The 21,880-nt window shown below is 45.5% G+C and overlaps 1 protein-coding gene across 2 annotated transcripts in view; it reads right to left on the reverse strand.

Annotated features, from left to right (window-relative positions):
- The window catches only part of rnf43 (ring finger protein 43), a 221,887-nt gene that overhangs the window by 55,878 nt on the left and 144,129 nt on the right, over nt 1-21,880 (reverse strand). The window contains exon 2 of one of the 2 annotated variants that reach the window (XM_072469399.1): nt 19,251-19,373. The exons of the other annotated variant lie outside the window; for it this stretch is intronic. Coding sequence (XP_072325500.1) covers nt 19,251-19,373 — 123 coding nt within the window. The remainder of the gene's footprint in view (nt 1-19,250; nt 19,374-21,880) is intronic. 2 annotated transcript variants of the gene reach the window in all.

Consider the following 21,880-nt stretch of genomic DNA (forward strand, 5'->3'; position numbering starts at 1 on the left):
AATCTAACCAGCATAGTTTTAGCATGTTCCTATTGATAGCCAGATGGTGAAGGATAGAACTGGAGTCAATCTTTATAATGTTTAATGGGAGGCAGTGGCGTAGTGGTATTGTCACTGGACTAGTAAACCAGGCACCCAGAATAGTGCTCTGGGGACCCAGGTTCAAATCCCGCCTCTGTAGATGGTGAAATTTGAATTCATTAAAAATCTGGGGCTGGATTCTCCGCACCCCGCCGTTGAATTTGCAGCCGGCGCCGGAGCAGAGAATCCATTTTCCCGCATGGATTTGGGACCGGCGCTGGTTCCCCGATTCTCCGGACCCTGAAATATCCTCTACTTGTGGCCACTGCTGGAGGCCCACCCCACCATTCTCTGCCCCCGACTGGCCGAAGTCCCAACGGCGTGGACCACTCATGTTGCTGCTGGTCGGGATACTAGTGTGGTGGCTGCGGACTCAGTCCGCGGCTGCCAGGGTTGGGGGCAAGCCGATCGGAGGGCAGGGCGCGGGGTATTTTTGAGCGGGCGGTCAGAGTCGGACGCACGGCCGATCGGGGGCACTATGTTTAAGATCCAGCTCCGTGGTCTGAGTCCGCCATGGATCACGGCGAGACAGCTGGAGGCTGCCGCCGTGCGCATGCGCGGCCTCGGACCCAGAATTGCGGGGACCTGTATCTGCAGCAAAAGCTGCTAGTTTTATGATGCTTCCCTGCTAGGCCCCTGAAGGGCTATAAATATGTGGCTCTTTCACGCCAGTTTTTCTGGCGTGGGGACGTAGTCCCCAAAAACAGAGAATCCAGCCCTTGGAATTAAAAGTCAAATGATGACCATGAAACCATTATTGATTGTCCTAAAACCCATTTGGTTCACTAATGTCCGTTAGGGAAGGAAATCTGCCATCCTTACCTGGTCTGCCTACATGTGACTCCAGACCCACAGAATGTGGTTGACTGTCAAATGCCACCTCAAGGCTGCGATGCCCACGTCCCATGAACGAATAACATTTTTTTTTTAACACAAAGATATACATTGCAAAGATGCACCTCACAACCCAAACACCATGATTTCAGTCTGTTCCTGTTAATAGCAACAGAACTAAACCCACCGTAACACTTGCACCTGCTTACAATTAAATATTATCAACATAGCTTCCTTTTGTGCTGGACTGTTCGATTGTTTGATTTAACTGGAGGAGGTGAGAGTTCTGGGTACTGGAGGGGGTGAGGGTTCCAATCACTGGAGGAGGTGAGGGTTCCGTTTGTGATTTCACTAATGAATACAGCACTGATTCTTCTGTAGCTCTGAAAGCATTTGCCCCATGTAAGTCAACCTACTTATGTGAAGCTGGATGTTCAGCATACATCAATGAAAGTGAAGTTCCCAAGCCAGGATGAACAACCACTCCAACATGAATATATGCTTGTTGAAGATGCCTCCATGCCTTGACAGAACTGTTGCTCAACACTAGCAGCAGGTTTCACAATAACCACCTGCAGAGAAGCGCTCAATGCTCCCAACAACCCTTACCATATAGAAATTTCTTCTAATCTCTCTCCTCAACTCACTGACTGATCATTTTAAATTGATGAACTCTCATCACCGACTCCTCAACCAGAGAAAATTACCATTTCCCAATCACTTTCAAAACTTAACCTTAATAACTGTGATCAGTTCTCCACTTGAGACTTTTTTCTTGATACAGTGTTTCAGGTCTCAGGCCTAACTTTACTCATCTATTCCTGGCATTATTTTGGTGAATTCATGCTGTACGTTCTCTGGTTTTGTTTCATGTTCAGAACTGTTCACAGTATTCTAACTTTGGGGTTTGCACAAATTTAGCATTAATTCTTTTCTCTGTTCCCATGAATAAAATCCTAAATGCTGTCGGCATTTTATGATTTTATCTACTGCATTGTTACTTCCAGGAAATTATGCATTTGAACCCCTAGATCTCGGTTCATCCACACCCTTCAGCGTCTTTCCATCGAGTTCATAATCCCAAAGGTATTACCTCATACATATACACAATGAATGAGTTGCATCATTCACCTGTTTGCTCATTATCCTATGCCTTTCTGAAGTTTTCTACAACCCTATCTGCTGTTTATCAAACATTATACTTTGATATCGTCAGCAAATGCTGAGATTTTGTTCACACTCAATTAAAATCACCTGCAGCTATTGAAAACAAAAGCAGAGCCAGCCCTGGAGCATCCCACTCCCAGCCCTTCTCCAATCTGGGCAACAACCAGTTGACTTGTTTTTTCACATTGCTATGTTTACTCTTACCACATACACATTTTTTAAAAGGTGTTTTTAGAGATAAACTATTGGTGGAATTCAATCAAAGATTTCGAAGTTCATTTGTGGCGGGATTTTCAGAGACTTTCCCATCGGCTCTGCCGGCAAGTTCCCCACTGCTATTCAGTGACACTTAGTCACATTTTTGGACTCTGGGGAGTTTGTCACCAGTTTAATCCACACTTAGATTTTTTTCAACATTGGGGAGCTGAATTCCGAGATTGGACTGCCATTTTGAAAGTGAGCTTGTGGGTCCCCCACACCCATGGGAAGTGTCACCACCCACACACACATGGGCACCACACCACATCCCCCAAGTGAGAACATCCTGTTATGGGGTGCCGGGGGTCCCCTAATTTCAGCCCCCCCCCCTCCCCAAGCCCCCTTACAGCACCCCGTCCCTTCTAGGACCCCACCCATCACATATCCCCAACCTCCCGGAGGCCCCTACTTACCTGCCCTGCACTCCCCCACCCTTCAACCCCCCCCCTCCCCACCCCCAATCTCCTTTCATGGGCATTGCCACTTGGGGTTGGCCCTTGGCAGTGCCATCTTGGCACCCTTGCACAGCCACCCAGATAGTGCTCCAGCCAACTTGGCAGTGCCAGGGTGGCAATGTCAAAGCGCCAGCTCGGCAGTGCCAAGGTGCTCTGGGTCCTGGGAGAGGGCCAGGAGGCCACCCGGCACTATCCCTGAACACACAGGGATGCCTGATAACCCGGGGGAGCCCCCAGGTGCCGATTCCACCTGGTCCACGTTCTTGTGGATCAGTACTGATCGGTGCCCGGCTGTAATCTCCCTGGGGAGGTCGTTGGATCGAGGAAGGCCGGTAGACCCTGGTAGGTAGGCCTTAAGTAGGTTTAAGACCGACTTTGGCGAGCGCCATTTGGCCCCGCCCCTTTTGGGATTTCCGATTCTGACGCCTCGCGGGATTGGGTGCATCCCGCAAGATGCTGAAGCTGCCGGGAGGCCCACGGGAAGCCTCTCCTGGGATTTACTGCCCACATTGTGCTCTCGCCCGAGTGCAACATGGCCACTGGATCGTGCCCCACATCTATTCGATTGGTCACTTCTACAAAAACTCTGGTAAATTTGCTAAACAGTTTTATTTTAACAAATCTGTCCTTTATTAATCCATATGTTTCTAATTGCTTGTTCATATTATTTCAAATTACGGATTTCCAATGTTTGCCTACAAGTGCTATTTGTAGTTTTCTGACTGATTCTTCTCTCTTCTAATTTGTCACCTAACTACTCACCAGATCCACAAATTGTACTGTAGATTTAATGAGGATTGTAAAATTGTGGCCAGAGACATTGCTTCTTTCTCTTCTTTTGATTTCTTTCAAAAGCCAAGACCGCATGTCATCAAGAGTCTGGTGGCTTTACCATCCTGAGGATCTGCTAATTGTTTCTGAATCAAGCCCTTTTCCACAGCTTCCCTCCATTAAATGTTCACATCCTCTTCGAATGCATCAACATTCTGATTTCTACCACTATTTTTAAACAAATGCAAATTACTCCTCTCAATCAGATTCCCTGTCAAGTGAGCTCTTATTTTAGTTTATAATGCTTGTACAAGTCTTACCATCTTGTTTTATTTTTAATCTTCCCTTAACCTTTCTAAGATTTCCTTTCATCTCCCTATTATAATTTCTATATTCCTCATGATAATCTTAATATTGTTAGTGATACTTCTATCATATGCATCTCTTTTAAGTTTCACTTTAACTGCAATTTATTTATCCCATAACCCCATAATTTGATGCAGGCCTTTTTTTGCTTTAATGGGATGAATTTATATTTTATGCTCCTCAAATTTGAAGAATTTTTACTGCTAATCTATCAACTTTGCTAATTTTTCAATCCAGTTCATTCAGGCCAGTTCCCGGTCACCTCATTGCGCTTTGACATTTTCCCAGTTCAGCATCCTTATTGTTGGTTGTTGCTGTCTTTTTCTATTTTTTTGTTGAACCTGTCACAATGCAGATACTATTTCCTAATTGTTCTCCTAAACTCACATCAATTATTTGACTCAGCATTTTCCTGAAGGAAATAGAGGATGGTTTCCTTCCTTGTTGAACCAGAAGTAGGAAGCGGTCTTGAATGCATTCTGTGGAGCATTTCCTCGTTAAGACTGAAGCAAAAGTAGTTTGTGATATCAATTGTGGGATGGTTAATATCCAGCAATATTCCTTCCCAGATCTTACATCGACCTCTGAACTATCCACAGATCACCCTTCCCCCATCTTAAGTATTTGATGGCCTGTAATGCTCACCAAGAATTGTATCAATTCTCCATTATGCTTCTTAACATTTTCTACATATGTTCAGTCTTAATTCAATTGCCTGGAACCTCCATTATTGTTAGAGTCCTCTACTGCCACACAGCCATCTCTCCTGGAAATATTACAATCAGGAATATGACCATTCATATCCTTTCTAATATAAACCACATCTCCATTAAGATCCCACCATAATTATTAAAGTTTCTACCGTTTCAATTAAGCTTTGAAAGCTCTTTGTAGTATATACATACACCACTCAATCGTGAAAAAACATGACCTTTATTCTTTTTCCTGATGTACAAATCCTTGGTGATGGCTAGCAAAATTTGGCCCCAGCTTCTGAACACAGCATCTGGGGCAGCACATAGCAGTCTTGTAAATAACCAACCTCTTTCTTCACGGGCAGTAACACCATTGTCCATGTGCAGGAACCTGAATGTCATTATTTTGGGGCGGCACGGTAGCACAGTGGTTAGCACTGCTGCTTCACAGTATTAGGGACCCGGGTTCAATTCCCGGCTTGGGTCACTGTCTGCGCAGTCTACACGTTCTCCCCGTGTCCGCATGGGTTTCCTCTGGGGTCTCCAGTTTCCTCCCACAGTCCCGGAAGACGAGCGTCAGATGAATTGGACATTCTGAATTCTCCCTCAGTGTACCCGAACAGGCGCCGGAGTGTGGCATCCAGGGGATTTTCACAGTAACTTCATTGCAGTGTCAATGTAAGCCTATTTGTGACACTATTAAAGATTATATTTGTACAGAAGATGAATAATGAGGAGGGATGTTTTGAGATTTCAATTTATAATAGTTTAGTAATTTAGTAATATCACTCACTGTATCAGTTAAACAAATTTACCAATGTTAAGTACTATTCTTCTTGTGGTAGAATTAATTCATCCTTCAAGCTGGTCCAACTATCCATGGGATTGATCCATTCCCAATAGCATTTTAATGGCAACAAAGATGATCACCACTTGTACACTGCTTCAATGAGTTCTCCCTGCACCTCCCCTTCCTCCAGCACCATGTGCTACTTTCCTGGATTATGCAGTGCAAGGAGTGTGGATGGCACAGTGGTTAGCATTGCTGCCCCACAGCGCCAGGGACCTAGGTTAATTCTGGCCTCGGGTAACTATCTGTGTGGAGTTTGCACATTCTCCCCATGTCTGCATGGGTTTCCTCCCACGGTCCAAAGATGTGCAGGTTAGGTGGATTGACCATGCTAAATTGCCCCTTAGTGTCTAGGGCTGTGTCGGTTAGGTACTAGGATAGGGCGGGGAAGCGGGCTTGGGTGGTACTCTTTCAGAGGCTCGGTGCAGGCTCGATGGGCTAAATGGTCTCCTTCTGCACTGTAGGGATTCTATGAGAAGGACATTGCATCCTGCTGGAAGCTGCCCAGTTACTACAAGCTGCTGTTCTCACTCTCCTACCTGTTGGTCCACGAGACAGATCTGACACACTGTATGTCTTTGGATTCTTCACTAACACTGCTTTAAATCAACAGCAATTTGTAGGGATTTTCATTAAAGTGGTTCAATTTCTGAGTCTCTAGCCGCCACCATCAAAAACTAACATCGGCTGCTTTTGTCTCCCTCGGAAACACATTGCCTGCAATCTGTACTTCAAATCTCCTTTGTTTAAATCATTGGGCCTTCTCCCCGGCATCTTGATCCACCTGAGACATGTAAACTTTCCTAAGTAGAATTAAAGTCTCATTCCTAGGTGTGCAAGGAAGGATGGAAAAGGAGAACTTTCATGGCAAGTAATAAACTAAATAGCATATTCCAAATCAAAGAGGACCACTCTCGAAAAGAGAGCTTACATGGGAGAGACACAAATTACATTTGTATAGTGCTTTTAACACAGTAAAACTTTCAAAAGTACTCAAGACAATGAGAGGAGAGAAAGACAAACAAATGGGGGTGGGGATGGAAATGGAAATAAAATGAGGTAGCTTTACATGTGGCCTAGAGAATACAGGAACTCTTGGGTACAGGTGTGGTACGTAACCATAGAGACCGGAAAAGTGCGCACGGGGACTCCTAATTTGTGTTGAATTAATGGATCACATCTGGGGGAATAGATGAGGCACTCAGTGAAAATAAATCAGTTAGGTTTCTTGCTCCTGCTCTCCCATTTAATGCAGTACACAGGGAGTGTCGCACTGTCAGAGGTGCTGTCTTTCAGATAAGATGTTAAATCAAAGTCCCTGTCTGCCCTTTCATGTGGACGTAAAAGATCCCATGGCAATTTGCAGATATGAGCATTTGAGTTCTTCAGGTGCCCTAGCTAGTGTCTGTCACTCTATTCGCACCTAGAACAAATGATCTGGTCATTGTCACATTGCTGTTTATGATAGCTTGCTGTGCATAAATAGGTTCCTCATTACAACAGCGCCTACACTTCAAAAGTATAATTGGCTGGAGAGTGCTCTGGGATATGCCGAGGTTGTGAAAGACACAAAATAAGTGCAAGAATTTATTTATTTTGGTGATTTAAGAGGATGCCATAGCTTCCAGTGCGAGATGCCATCCAAAGTGGTTAGCACTGCTGCCTCACAGTGCCAGGGACCTAGGTTCAATTCCGGCCTCGGTGACTGTGTGGAGATTATACATTCTCCCCGTGTCTGCTTGGGTTTCCTCCGGATGCTCCGATTTTCTCCCACCAAAGGGTTAGGCGAATTGGCCATATTAAAATTGCCCCTTACTGTCCAGGGATGTGCAGGTTAGGTTATGTGATTTAGGGGATAGGTAGGGGTGGAGACTTGTAAATGGGCAGAATGCTCATTCGAAGGTTAGTGCTCATTCGAAGGGTCAGTACAGACCCAACGGGCCGAATGGCCTCCTTCTGCACTGTAGGGATTCTATGGTTATTCTATGAAGGAGGGATAGGAAAAGCTCAATTTAAAATAGATCTAAAACTTTGATTTAGGTTAAAGGAAATTTGAATCACAAACCAACATAGTGCTGAGGCTGCATTTGCTGTTGTCTGTCACGTGCATCCAGGCAACAGAAAATGAACTAAGCAAAATCCTGCCAGTCACTGTAGCACACCTACATGGGACAGTGCTACTATGGAAACAAAGCAAAGCTGGCTACAAATGACAAGGAGGTAGAATCCATAGAAACTCCTCCATGCAACTCACCGTCAGCCTTAACTTTCACTAGCTGGCTGCTGAACTACACTGGGACTCATGAAGAGGAATGCAGCACGCTGAAAGCTGAAATACTTTCCCTCGCAAATAACAAATCTCACACAGTTTAGAACATGTCCCATTCGGCTCTTGAAAGCACTCAGATGCAGCTGTTGCTGCCTATTCTTGAACTATGTGAGAAATTTTGTGTAATATAGACTATTGTATGGCCCCGAGTCTGGGTGGGGCCTGCTGAGGTTTCTTTAATCTTCACCACTGTGACACATTTGCAGTCAGAGTTGTGCTTCACAGTCAGCGCCAGGGCTGCAAGTGTGGGGGGGGGGGGGGGTTTGAGTGTCACTGTGACAGCTGCTGAGTTTTCTAGCTTCTTTAAATGGAGACCTATGGCCTTCCTGTACCCCTACGTGACCTGCCTAGTAAACAGAGGGACTGTTTTCTTTGGCAGCACATCAGTCACTGCTTTCCCGCTCACTTGCTCGCTCTGCAGGCTTCCCTGGCACTGTTTAGATAGTCGCTGAAGCGACCTGCTGCTTTCTTGTGCTAGCTAATCTAATGGACTATAGGCCCTCTGAAGATGGGTGGGGTGGTAGATGTGCCTGCTGTAAATACTCTCCGGAATGTTCTGTATTTAGAAATCCCCCCCCCCCCCCCCCCCCCCCCCCCCCATATCCCTCCCCGGCACCTGTTTAGGGAAATAGATTGCAATGTAATGACTTGGAATTCCTGAGGAAACTTTATTGCTTGGACCCGGTTTTTTTGGGGGGGGGGGGTGGGGGGGTGGATTGTTGGGAGTCAGGTGGAGAAAAAAGGTGCAAGGTTTATTTTGCCCACACATGACTGTGTGCAGTGACCTTGCAGCTGACAGACGCTACATTTGGTGAACAAATAACAAAATAGAAAAATTAATTGTAAAATGACTGATCTGACTCCAGCATGTGATGGACAAACTGGTTCTGGGCAAAGTTTGCTGCCTGTTCCTGTTTGCATTAGCGATGGGTCAGGAGCTAGATTTTCCTTCAGTGGCAAAAGTGGCCCACAATCCTCTGGAGAAACATGGCAAGCAATAAGACACAAGGTAGGTTGGATTTCTGCTGCAGGAGCAACATTAGGGCAAAGACAAATGTAATAAATGGGGGAAAACTTGCGGCCACAGACAGACAGAATATTACAACAACTGAGCAGCGATTGTGAACCCACTCCACTGCAAGCAGCTCTGTTACAGGAGTATTGGGAAGACACAATGAGAGACGAAGTGATGTCGCTAGGACTGAATCGTGAGTGTTCCATGGCCCCAAAAACAGCTCTGGCCCCAGAGCAATTCAGGCCACTTTAATGGGCTGGCACCAGCGCCACGTGGAGCTACTGCAATTCCACTGCATGCCAGCGTGTGATACGGCAGGGTCGGGATCGTCACTAGGGGGCACCCATACGATCAATGACTCTAAAAGGTTCACAGTGGTCAGCCAGTGGCATGCACAGCTGCATGGCTGTGGCAATGGTGGTCCGTGCCCGGCCACACCAACGCCATGGCTCACCTCCTCGCCACTCCTCTGCTACTCCCCCCGACCCTGGCAGATGCCCTCCAGCCAACAGCACAACTGGCAGCCCACTATAAAGATGTTGGACACTTTTCGTACCCCCTCTCTCTCCCTTAGCAACCACAGCGCCTGGTTCCCGATTTTCAATGCACAAGTGAACCTCGTCATCAGTAATTCTGTCTGGCGGAGGTGGAGCATTGCGGGAGGCCTGGAGAATGCTTGGTTGGGCCTGTTAATGATATGCCAACAGCCTTTACTGTACAACATGCCTGCCCACACCAGCATGGAATGCATTCACACCGCTGTTGCGCCACCGGAGCATGGCATTCCGTTGGGCAGCCGGCGACGGCCTTCATTTTCGGCCGACAAGCGATCCCCCACCAGATTGCTTTTCACGATTCCAGCATCGCTGGGCGCCGAATCCCACCCATAGTACCTTTTATTGCAGAAACTGGATGTTAGTGACCTCACTCACTCAGAATGCTACTCATGAGCTGCCATCAAAAGAAAAACTAGTAGGAATAAGAGCAGTGGCTCCCAAGTTTGTACCCCATCAAAATGTTCTCCTGTACATTCACATCCCCAAAATGATGACATTTATCATAACTGAGGATGATACTAGCAAAGAATGCCAACTGTTTGAATGTATTTTTGCTCACTGGGCAATAGTTTGAAATGGTCAGGAAATTCCACCTAACAGCAAATGACTTGTTACAGATGTTGGGAAAGGTGAATCAGGCAAATCAACGAACCTGACCTTTCATGACTCAAACCATTTTATGGAGAACAGGGATGGAGGGGGGAAAAGAATTTGTTTTAAAACACAATTTTCCCATTGCCATCAATACCATATTTTCCCTGCTTCTTTCTGTCCTCTTCATTCCCACTCCTTAATGTCTCAACAAGTACATCCCATCTCCAATCTCACCACCTCCTCCATTATTATGCTCCTTCTTTATTGAGTGACGGTCCGATTTGTTTATATGACACATCCAACTGCATCTATAAACTGTGCTCATCATCTACACACCTCCATACAAATGCAGCCCAAACACCTGGGGCGGGATTCTCCGAAATGGAGGCAGAGTGTTTGCGCCGTCGTGAACGCCGTCGAGTTTCACGACGGTGCGAAACCGCCCCTATCCCGGCCGATTCAGGGCCCGATAATGGGCTAGGCTAGGAGCGTCACCGCGTCATTTACACGCGCCAGGCCATGGCGCCGCCGCATACATGCCAGCCGCATAACTGGCGTCACCCGCGCATGCGTGGTTGCCGTCCTCTCCGAGTCCGCCCCGCAAGAAGATGTCAGACGGATCTTGCGGGGCTGCGGAAGAAAGGAGGTCCTCCTTCAGAGAGGACGGCCCGACGATTGGTGAGCACCGATCGCGGGCCACACCTCATTTGAGGCCCCCCCCGGTGCAGGATCTCCCCCCGCAAGCCCCCCCCCCCCCCCAGCGTTCCCGCGCTGTTCCCGCCGGCAGCGACCAGGTGTGGACGGCGCCGGGGGGAACCCGCCGTTTTGGGCTGGCCGCTCAGCCCATCCGGGCCTGAGAATAGCAGGGGTGCCGGAGAATCGCCATTTTGGGTGTCTCGGGCAATTCTCCGGCCTGCGCCGCGCGGAACTGAACGGGGCCGTTCTCGCCGCTTGGGAGAATCGCGGGAGGGCGTCGGACCGGCGTCGCGGGAAAATTTGGCGACCCAGGCGATTCTCCCAACCGGCACGGGAGCGGAGAATCGCGCCCATGATATATCATCCACAACTAGAAAACTGCCTAAAAAACAGGTTCTTAATTGCACTGATCTGGGGTGCTCACCTTCCCGAACTGAACAGACCTCCTGTCCCATCCCTGTTTCAAATCTAGCGGATTAAAAGGAGTCAATAAGTAATGAGGAGAACTTGAAACAAAGATTGCTTTGTATTGGTTCAATGTCGGCACAAGCTGCTATTTGGCTTCTCTAGTTAACGGAGCCTTGTCCTGTGGAATAGCCCTAGGACAAAGATTGCAAATCCTATATCGCTGTTAATCTGATCTGAATCACGTTGAAACGCGCCTCCAGGAGCAGCAATTCTGAAAGGTTGTGTAACTTGTATCGAGTAAAGTTTGGCTGAAAGGTTGACAACATCTGCTCTCAATGATGTCTCATTAACTCAATTGAGGTGCAATACATAAGCCATTCCAAAAATGCTGTTCAACACCAGGAAGGAGCCACATGTCCATTACTGAAGTGAACAGCCAGCGGAAAGAATGGGTAGAAAAGAAAAGAGATGGAGAAGGAAGAGAACCAAGGAAGTGAAGGAAAGGAGTTGCAGCAGGAAGGGATAGTTGGAAAGGATAAGGGCAGGATGGAGTTGGTGGAAAAGGGTTAGAAGCAGGAGAGGGGCATTGTTGCTCTGTTTTGAGAACTTCCAGCCATAAAGCAAATCAATTGCTGCTGGTCACTCCCTGGAGATCACTCCAGGGGAAAAACTGAACAGAATAGGACGAAGGAAACAGATCAAAACACTTTCAACACAGCCTAACATAGGAAACACGGCCTGCCTCAGAGCCCATGTTGAACAAAGATGAGTTAGGAATCACTGTTCAGATATTCTTTAAATAACCACCGCATGCACCTCAAAGCAAACAGACTATGGTAGCTAGGAAGGACCTAATCGTATGCACAAAGTTTTAATCTCTACCGTAAATCGATGCTAGTATGCCAAGACTCTGTGCTCCAGTAGAGCTGCAATCTTTCAGCAATGTTTTCCCAGTTCTAATTAGACTAACAGGAGTGCAAAAGGAAAGATCCCTTGAGTTTCCCTCCTCTATCTTGATAGTGCAGTCTGTAGCAGGCATTTGCTACTCTCGTTGGGCCAATCAAGAGTATAAATAGAAAAACACCTTTAAAAGATCACATCGCTGGGGCTCATTCTTCACTGACTTTGGGTAAATTCAATCAAAGCTGCAAGGTAACTGAAAGAGCAGCAATTATTCTGCTCAATTGTTTCCTAAGCTGACAGCTTCTCAGTAGGAGGATCCCGGTTAGGTAGCTCTGGCACAAACTCTCAATGCTGTGCGTGGGAGGCAGGTGTTCCTAATGCTTATGGCACCAGACTATCCTCTGTAGAACTTGGCAGTTAATTGCTTTGCCTGGAAGCACTAGCTCTTAAAAAAAGGATCTTGAGTATGAAAATATCAACCAAGAAACAATCATTTTGTCACAACTCAGTTGAAGTAAATGACAGGTTTTTGTTTTTGACATTTCATTCCTCTCTAATTTACTGCTCCAAAGAGTCGAGTACGAATTAAGGCAAGTGACCCAAGTGCAGGCAGATCTTCATCTATCAGCTATACAGCTGGCATACTTGTATCCTTTCAGTTGTTTGTGGGACTGAATTTTACAACTGGAATACCACCAACCTTCTAGCGTTCCATAAGGTCCTTCCTCGACTGAATTTCTAACACCTGTAATTATTACCCTTGGCTCTGAAAGTGAAATTAGGAGCCAAGTTCTCCCAGACAAGCAATTAATGGCTGAGATCAAGTTGGATTCAAACACTTGCTTCTGAAAATTTGGGCAGGAATATTTGCTGGAACAGCCCACTGGGATCCTCCTGCATGGAATGTCCGTCCCTAACCTGCCAGTGGTGTGCATCTGTAAGAAGACTGAAGTTCTCTGTTGGCTGGTCATCAGTCTGGTTTCTACATTCCCATGTTTTCAGTGGGCCACCTTGTAATTTTGATAAATGTGAAGTGGACAGCTGGTGTCCATATTCAATGGCAGCCTTTTCCGAATGTTGCCCGTGTGCAGAAGTGGACCATTTCCTCCTCTGGGAAATGTTCCATTCCCATCCAGTTTCGGTCTGGGCAAGAAATGAACATCTCACCTTTAATCTGATTTCACCAAACCTGCTTCTATCCACAACAGCACATCCAGTCAGAATTTAAACAGATTTAACTCTGTATTAAGATTCCAGGTAATGCACTATGAGGAGGATAAAAGCTAGAAGTACTGGAATCCTAAATTAAAAACAGAAGTGTGAGCAAGTGAAAGAGATCAGATCCTGACCGAAACACTAAACCTGTCAGGCTCCGACCTATTTCACTTGGATTCCAACTGAAGTGTCATCCTTCATGTTTCGATCGCACCCAGGATTACAGGTGACAAACAAAATGCATTAGACTGCTGTCTCTGCCACATCCTGAGATCCACACCCAGAGCAGTGTGCCGCCACACATACACACTCGACCTCTCTCTCTCTCTCTCTCTCTCTCGAGCAGCACCGATTATTTCAAAGCTGTCCTCCTGGTCCAGTTTCATTTTATCCTTTATCTGATCTGACGATTTCGCAAAAATCCTGTTCTCTACCGTTCAGGTGTTAAGGAGTGTAAGCACTAACAACTCATACAAGTCCCCTCCAGGTCTTTGTTCATTTTCATTTTTCTCGGAGTTCATCCCGACTTCTAATTTCACTTCTTGCCATGTGTTCACAACGCTCTCCAACCTTTCCTTCTGACACAGAACGATCTGTCCTGAGTGAAGGATTCAGTTTTATTCCTTTATGCCCCCCACCTCAAATGTATTTCAAGCACCACTTGACGTTGAGTTCTTCTTCCATTGCCTTCACACTCACTTCTTTCGTCGGCAGTTCCGCTCCCAAACAGCGGACCCCTTCACCCATCTCCAGCATTCGCCCTTACCTCTGGTCTCTTATTTTCTCTTAATCTTTTCACTGAGAATTCTCAGCATGACATCAGCTATGTCAATTTCTCTGTTCCTCTCACTGACTTTAACCTGCCTCCCTCTGAATTTGCTGCACTCTGCTGGGATCACACGGAGCAAACATTGTTGTCAAACCTGCTGGCAAGGGGGGGGGGGGGTTGTTTGGTGTACTGACTTTTAACTCTGACATTTCTTCCTAACTCCCCCTGCACCATGACCCCATGACCAAACATCATTGTTTCCAAGACGGTCACTGATCTGGGAATTTTTCCTCCAAAGCCTCTCACCCTATAGTCCCCAAGACCACACAAGCTGTTTCTGCCTCCTTCCCAAATTGGACTGTCCTGGCAGACCCATTGTTTCAGCCTGTTCCTGCCCAATGAACTAATTTCTTCCTATCTTGACCCAATTTTTTCTCCCCTTATCCAGTCTCTCCCACTTATAAATAGGGATCTTCCGAAGCCAACATCATTTTAACAATTCCAGTTTCCTGGCCTGACGTGTCCCCTTCTTACTATGAAGGTCCAATCCCTCTACATCTCTAACCCCACCAGGGTAGTCGGAGATCTCTCAGCTTCTTCCTTGAACAGAGGCCTGAACAGTCCCCAACCACCATCCTCCTCCTTTGCCTGGCAGAACCTATTCTCTCATTGAACAATTTCTCCTTTAACTTCTATGAGACAAGTTACAGTGCAGAAGGAGTCCATTCGGCCCATAGAGTGTGCACCGACCCTTGGAAAGAGCACCCTACTTATTAAACCCATGCCTCCACCCTATTCCCATAATCCAGTAACGCCCCACAACCTTTTGTACAATTTGGCATGGTCAATCTACCTAACCTGCACATCTTTGGACTGTCTCACATCCTCCAAATATGGATGGCATATGGGTCCCCTAGTGATATGTAGAACATTCCCTGCTCCACCCATACTCAGGCCTCTTCCTCAAATTAATTTCCCAGCACATCGATGACTCTATCTGTGCTATTTCCCGCTCTCATTCGGAACGGGAAAACTTAATCAACTTTGCTTCCAATTTCCATCTCTGACACTTCCCTTCCTCGACATCACTGTCTCCATGTCTAGGAATGAGCTGTCTACTAATATTGAATATAAGCCCACTGACCTCTACAGCTACTTAGGCTACACTTCCCCGCACACTGCCTCCTGAAAGGACTTCATTGCATTCTCCCAGTTCCTTCATCTTATCTCCACTTCATCTTATCTGTTCATAGGATGCAACCTTCCACAACAGTGCTTCTAACTGGTCTCCCTTTTTCCTCAACCGAGGATTCCCCACCCTACTGTGGTTAACAGGGCTCTCAACCACGTCTAACCTATTTCCCACATTTCTGCTCTCATGCCTTCCCCACCCTCCCAGGTCCGCAATAGCATTCCCCTCGTCCTCAAACTTCCATCACACCTGCCTCTACAGTCAAAAGGAGCAACCTCCTTTGTTCCGCCACCTCTAAACACGTTCAGCATTCAGACAGTCAGCATTCTCCCTCTCAGAAGGGACTATTCCCTCCATGACACCCTGATTCAGTCCTCCATCACCCCAACGCCATGTTCCCTTCCCGTGGCACTGTCCTATGCTATCACAGGAGATGTAACAATCTACCCATTTAACTTCTCTCTCCCTTCATCACACAAGGCCCCAGACATACTTTCCAGATGAAGCAGCGATGCACTTGCACAGCTTCCAATTTAGTATATTGCACTCACTGCTCACAATGCCATCTCCTTTACCTTGAGAGGACTGAAAACAGATTGGGTGATTGTTTTGTGGAACACTTCCATTCAGCCTACAAGCATGGCCCCGAGCTTCCTGTCACTTGACATTTTAATTTAAAATCCTGTTCTCACACTCACATCTATGTCCTCAGCCTACTGCACAGTGCCAGTGAAGCTCAACATGAGTTTGAGGACAGCATCTCAGCTTTTGATTCGGCACTTTACAGTGAAGCAGTAGGGCTAACCCACTGTGCTGCCAGCGCTTTCTATTTTAATTTTGCACCTTGCTTTTCAATTACCAAACCTGTACTTCTCGGTCAGATACTCAGCAATTTGCTGCAGACTTCCAGATATTCTGTATTTTAAACTTCATCCTTTCTCAATTTAACAATCACTCAATTGCCTGTTGTTGGCAGGCAGCACGATGGCACAATGGTTAGCACTGCTGCCTCACGGCGCTGAGGACCAGTGTTCAATCCCCCCCCCCCCGGGTCACTGTGTGGAGCTTGCACATGCTCCCAGTGTCTGTGTGGGTCCCACCCCCACATCCCAAAAATATGTGCAGGGTAGGTGGATTGGCCACGATAAATTGCACCTTAATCGGAAAGAAAATTATTGGTTACTTTAAATTTATAAAAAATTAAAATAAATAAATTGCCTGTTGTTGGAACATAGCTCTGAGGTGGATAAAAATAGAAGAAAAGGCCTTTGACTTTTCCCAGATTTGGTACAATGAATGAGCTCATTTATTTTCCAAAGAGTATTTTTTAGAAAGAAAGATTTTACCTGCCTTCCAAAATAATACCCCAAAATTCACAGGTTAGCTTCCCTTGACACGGCACCTTGCTAATCACAGCAATATAGCAATCTTGTTCTTCAAAACATTTGCCAATCATGATCTGTACTCTTGCTGATTCACAATGCTGTATTCACCCAAAGTCAAAAATAATGATCACTCCCACTTGTAGAAATGCCTCAGTTCACCATCTACATAGGAAGACTCCGCATCCCTCAGCTACAGTTTAGGGCAACCGTTAAGCATGACATCAGTTTCCATGTGTATGTCAATTTCATATCCTCACTGTTACCCTTAGTTGCTAAAGTGGCACCATTCCATTTAACTTTGTCTGTCAGCCCTTCCTGAATCAAGAACATTTTGCAGCTCAATATTAACATGAAAGAAGCAATCTCGTGTTCAACAGAAATCTTCAAAACCCATAAACCCCACACACAATCAAGCCCACCTATATTCACCTCTCTGACACTTCCCTTTCTATCTCAATGTGGCTGAATTTCATCATCATCCCCGTTAAAGACATTCCAAGCTCCACTCTAAACACAGAATTTCTTGGATTCTATCTGGAAAGCCATCGCTCTTTTTCTCACCTACCACAATTGGCTCCCTGTCTCATTCCTGCCCATGAAACAAATTTGGATTGTTATCCCCTTCATAGCGTGCCTCACGCTCCCTCAGAACCTTATTCCAGCCTAGGTCCTGGCTTCCAGCTGCTGTTCTTCAGATTAAAGTCTATTTCAGCCCACATGCGCCCCAACTCCCCACAAATTCCTCTAAAATTCCACAGAAATGCCACCCAACATCTTTCACTCTGTAACTCTTCAACCTTAGCTTTAATTTCACAAGTTTCTGGATCCATCTTCATGCAATTTCATTCATATCATTATCAGGATCATTCTTGGGGCAGCGCAGTGAAAGATAATGGTGACAGTTACTGTTTGGATCGGCAGTGTTGATCACATCTTCTACTCAACTCTTTTGTTTCATAGATGACCTAACCCTGGATGTTTTAAAGTTCAAGCATGCAACCTTCAGTATCAGTTACTGGTCCCAGATGGGGCGTTTTAATACATTACCAAAATCTCCTACTGTGGTTAAGAATTGACGGCGAAAAGAATAAGTGAGGGCCACTTTGTGGTCAGCACAGTGAAGGTTAATGGTGATAGCTATTCTTGGGGCCAACGCAGTAAAGGTCAATTAAAATGGTCTAGGGATAAAGAGCACAGCCTAAGAAAACCAGGTACTCACTCACTCAACCAGTCGAGCATAACATTCGGCACATCCTGTACTTCTTACACTTCATTCCACTCCAATACAAAAAATTCACAAAGTGGGTTAATGAAGTCAAAACCCACCAGGACACTAACTTTGTAGCAGCCAACACTACTGCTACTGACCAAGGCTAGAGTCAGGAACCGGAATTGCCTGTAAACCACAAAACAAGATTCATATGCTATTCTTTTGCATCACTTAACTTTAGAACATACGATCAGGAGTAGCCCATATATAGCCCTGAGCCTGTTCCACCCCACTCAATGAGGCCATGGCTGATATGTGACCTAAGTCATAAACCTGCCTCTGTCCATGTCCCTTGACAATTTTCGCGAACAAAATCGATCAATTTTAGTTTGATGGAACGGGCACCTACAAGGTAATATAGAATAGCTTGCTGTGACAGAGGAATACTGGAATGTTGAAAATTTAAAGAATAAACATCTCAAAAGAATAGTGGATGTTATGCTGGAGTGATGGCCCTGAGGCTGCTCAGCTACACAGTAAAAAGGTGAGCCATAAAGGGAGCCGCATGGCGCACCCTTATTATTCAGTACAGGCCAAGTCTCTGGAGGCTGTACCTGGAGGAGTTGGAAGTTTCCATTTCCTCGAAATCTGCGGTGTTTCATTAAATGTCATTAAGACAAGCGGAAAGTAGAAACTTAGGACTGCAGATCTAGAAAATTAGCATTTGGGTAAGGGATGAAGGAGAATGCAAAATGACCCAGATTGGGTCTACCACTAATGTATTACATGTACTTACTTGTATGGATTCAGTGCTAGGAGAGGCAGAGAACTATTCAGGCAAAATAGAGGAGTCAAGGAAAATGGGACTATCGGAACCAGCCGTGCTGGTTTTAGGGGAGTGGTCACTTTACGTGATGCTGTCAATGTGTTAGTATGCTTTGTGTTGTCAAATGTTCACTCGCCTGGTGCTGCTCTCACTTCCACCATCACTGGATTTTCAAAAGTTCAGCAACAAGCACAGGAAAGCTCCAGCTCAGACCTGGACATCAAATAATTGGCCTCAGTTGTAACGCGGCACCAGGTTCAATGTCTGGCTGGTACAGACTGCTAAAGTTCATACATCAACAGCGTATTGGACAAGGAACATCTGACTTCATAGATCCATTTTCAATCTGAGACAAGACAAGGGTTTAAAAGGTTTCTGGTCCCCTGAAACTATACGTAGCCTGAGTCAGTGTGAGACTGGAAGAATTTTGCATTAGTGGAACCAGACCCAGCCTGGCAACGTCTTCAGAACAGAAAATTGGAAACATTGAAGCTGCCTGAAATTCACTGATGTATAAAGACACTTATCTTTGAACTTAAACCTTTCTGAGACTTGGATCAGTTTTATATACATGTTTTTAAAAAAAAATCAAACTTGTGTGTCACTTGTCAGGTATCATCTTCAAGTGATCAAACACTAAAATGTATATGCGTGTGTGTGTGTAAGTTCCCTACCTTGTTGAAGAGGGAGAGACAGGGATGTGGGTCCCGGTCAGGACGCTCCAGTTTGACCATACTGACAAAGTCATATTCTTGTTGTTCATCTTCACTGGTGTTACACAGCCACAGAGGATGAAACTGCCAAACAAAGCAATAAAAACTTTCTATTAAACTGTGAGAATCATATACATAGAGAGAGTTCAACAAGAAAGAGGCTGCTGATTACAACTATATCATGTTCTTCTCTACTTTCTAATTCACAAAACGGCTTGCCTACAACTGAGGTTAGGAATGGGTCCACGTGTCCATATAATTGGTGAGATTTGGGGATCAGCCAGTCTTCCAGCCATCCTGCTCTGTTGTTCTCGTCTAATTTGGGATGCAGATTTACCTACATTGAAGTTCACCTTCCTGCAGAAACCTTGGGTGTTCCCAGGTACACTGGTTTGTCTTATACCCTGGAGTGGTACAGATTGATGGTTGATGCAGTTTTAAATTGCATGGTTATTGTTGGAAATCATGTCCCTTACTGGATGCAATGTTGTTATTATACACCAAAGAGTGAGATGGCTTTTGCTGCTTGTGGCTGTGCATGTGAGGAAGTCAAATGCAATGTTTGTATTCATGTCGAGAGGGCTAGAATACAAGAACAGGGATGTACTGTTGAGGCTGTATAAGGCTATGGTCAGACCCCATTTGGAATATTGTGAGCAGTTCTGGGCCCTATATCTAAGGAAGGATGTGCTGGCCTTGGAGAGGGTCCAGAGAAGGTTCACAAGAATGATCCCTGAAATGAAGGACGTGTCATATGAGGAGCAGTTGAGGACTCTGGATTAGTACTTGATGGAGTTTAGAAGGATGAGGGGAGATCTCACTGAAACTTACAGAATACTGCGAGGCCTGGATAGAGTGAACGTGAAGAGAATGTTTCCGCTAGTAGGAGAAACTAGAACCTATGGGCACAGCCTCAGACTGAAGGGTCAATCCTTTAAAACAGAAATGAGGAGGAATTTCTTCAGCCAGAGGGTGGTGAATCTGTGGAACTCATTGCCACAGAAGGCTGTGGTGGCCAAGTTACTGAGTGTATTTAAGACAGAGATAGTTAGGTTCTTGATAATAAGGAGATTAGGGGTTATGGGGAGAAGGCAGGAGAATGGGGATGAGAAACATATCAGCCATGATTGAATGGCGGAGCAGACAGGATGTCCCAAATGGCCTAATTTTGCTCCTATGTGTTATGGTCTTATGCCCCATTCCAATTTCCTAACAGTTTCCTAATTTTGCTGCTTATTCTAGAGTTAAAGATCTTTTGGTATTTCTGGTTATACAGATTAACTTGTTATACGGTTTACATCTTAAACTTGCCTCGAGCTCAGCGTTCCTGCTTTGGAATATTTGTAGCAGAGTTAGGGGTACTACAGATTCTCGATTACAGTGCAGGATAAAGGAGCACTATGGAGAATTCCACTTTGTAGTGGGTACCACACACAGCGGTATAAAATACAAAACAAATTGTGGTTAAATGGTCAGTACTGGCACCCAGCTTTGCAAATTCAGTAACTCCAGCTGGCCTCAACTTTCTTAAGAATAAGCTGCCAATTGCTGAGAAGTCCCCCCTCATCCTGGGTTCACATGGCGGTCAGCTGGGAACTACTGCGGACAGTTTTAATTTTTTCTTTTGGTTGTTTGGTTGTTAAAGCCAAAGCGCTTTTTGCATTGGTTAAGACATGGATGTGTTCACAGTATTGTAATCAGTGTTACACGTCCTCGGTACAGCCCCCAGCAGTGTGGAGGCCGGAAATTCTTTTACTTCCCTTGTTCAATATTCCTCCCCATTGGTGGACCGCATGGTACTCTAAAGCCCAGCTGCCACCCTATCCATCTCCAGTCATAGGGCAGCTTGAAGCCCTGTGGGTAAGACCCTTCTCAGGTCGTTGTGGAGCCATGAACGGCCAGGAACTTGCATTTTTAAAATCCTCCCCATTTAAATTTGAGCTGCAGCTTTTTTCGTGAGGTGTCTCACAAATAGTAAGTTGGAAATCTTTCTTTGATCTTCTTGAAGTAATATTAAGGAGAGTTGCCTGGCTGGAATAGGGATAGCAGTATCCGTCATCCAAAGAAAACTATGGATATTAATCTTGTTGCATGTCATTCAATGTGGGAGAAATGGACTCTTAGTTCATTTAAACACACATTAGTTTCATCTTTAGCTGCATCAAAGTAAGCTGATATTTTGAATTGAAAATGTAAGCTTCCGCCCAAATTAGTGACAAACGATTGGTCTAAACTGACTCAAAGTAATGGGAGGTGTTATCCGTGTGTGATCTGGCTAGAACTGCGGCATCCATTTCTTCCAAATGGTGACCGTTGCGTTTTTAAATTGCTCATGCTTGCGGCAAACATAATTCATACTAATTGGAAGAGGAGTTGGGTTGTTTGTGCCATCTGCTCCCATTTCATGCATGCATATAGGCTTTTATTTTCAGTGTCCTGCCTGGTTAAGAGCCCCAAAACTTTCTAATTGGTTCCTACTGTACTACATATTATTCATTCCAGTAACAGTAACAAGTTATAAATGTTTTTCAGGTTATTATCCGTCTGTGCTCACACACACTGCTAACAGATACCAGTGCTAAAGAGTGCAG

This window comes from Scyliorhinus torazame, chromosome 12, assembly GCF_047496885.1.
Source record: "Scyliorhinus torazame isolate Kashiwa2021f chromosome 12, sScyTor2.1, whole genome shotgun sequence".
Lineage (NCBI taxonomy): Eukaryota > Metazoa > Chordata > Chondrichthyes > Carcharhiniformes > Scyliorhinidae > Scyliorhinus > Scyliorhinus torazame.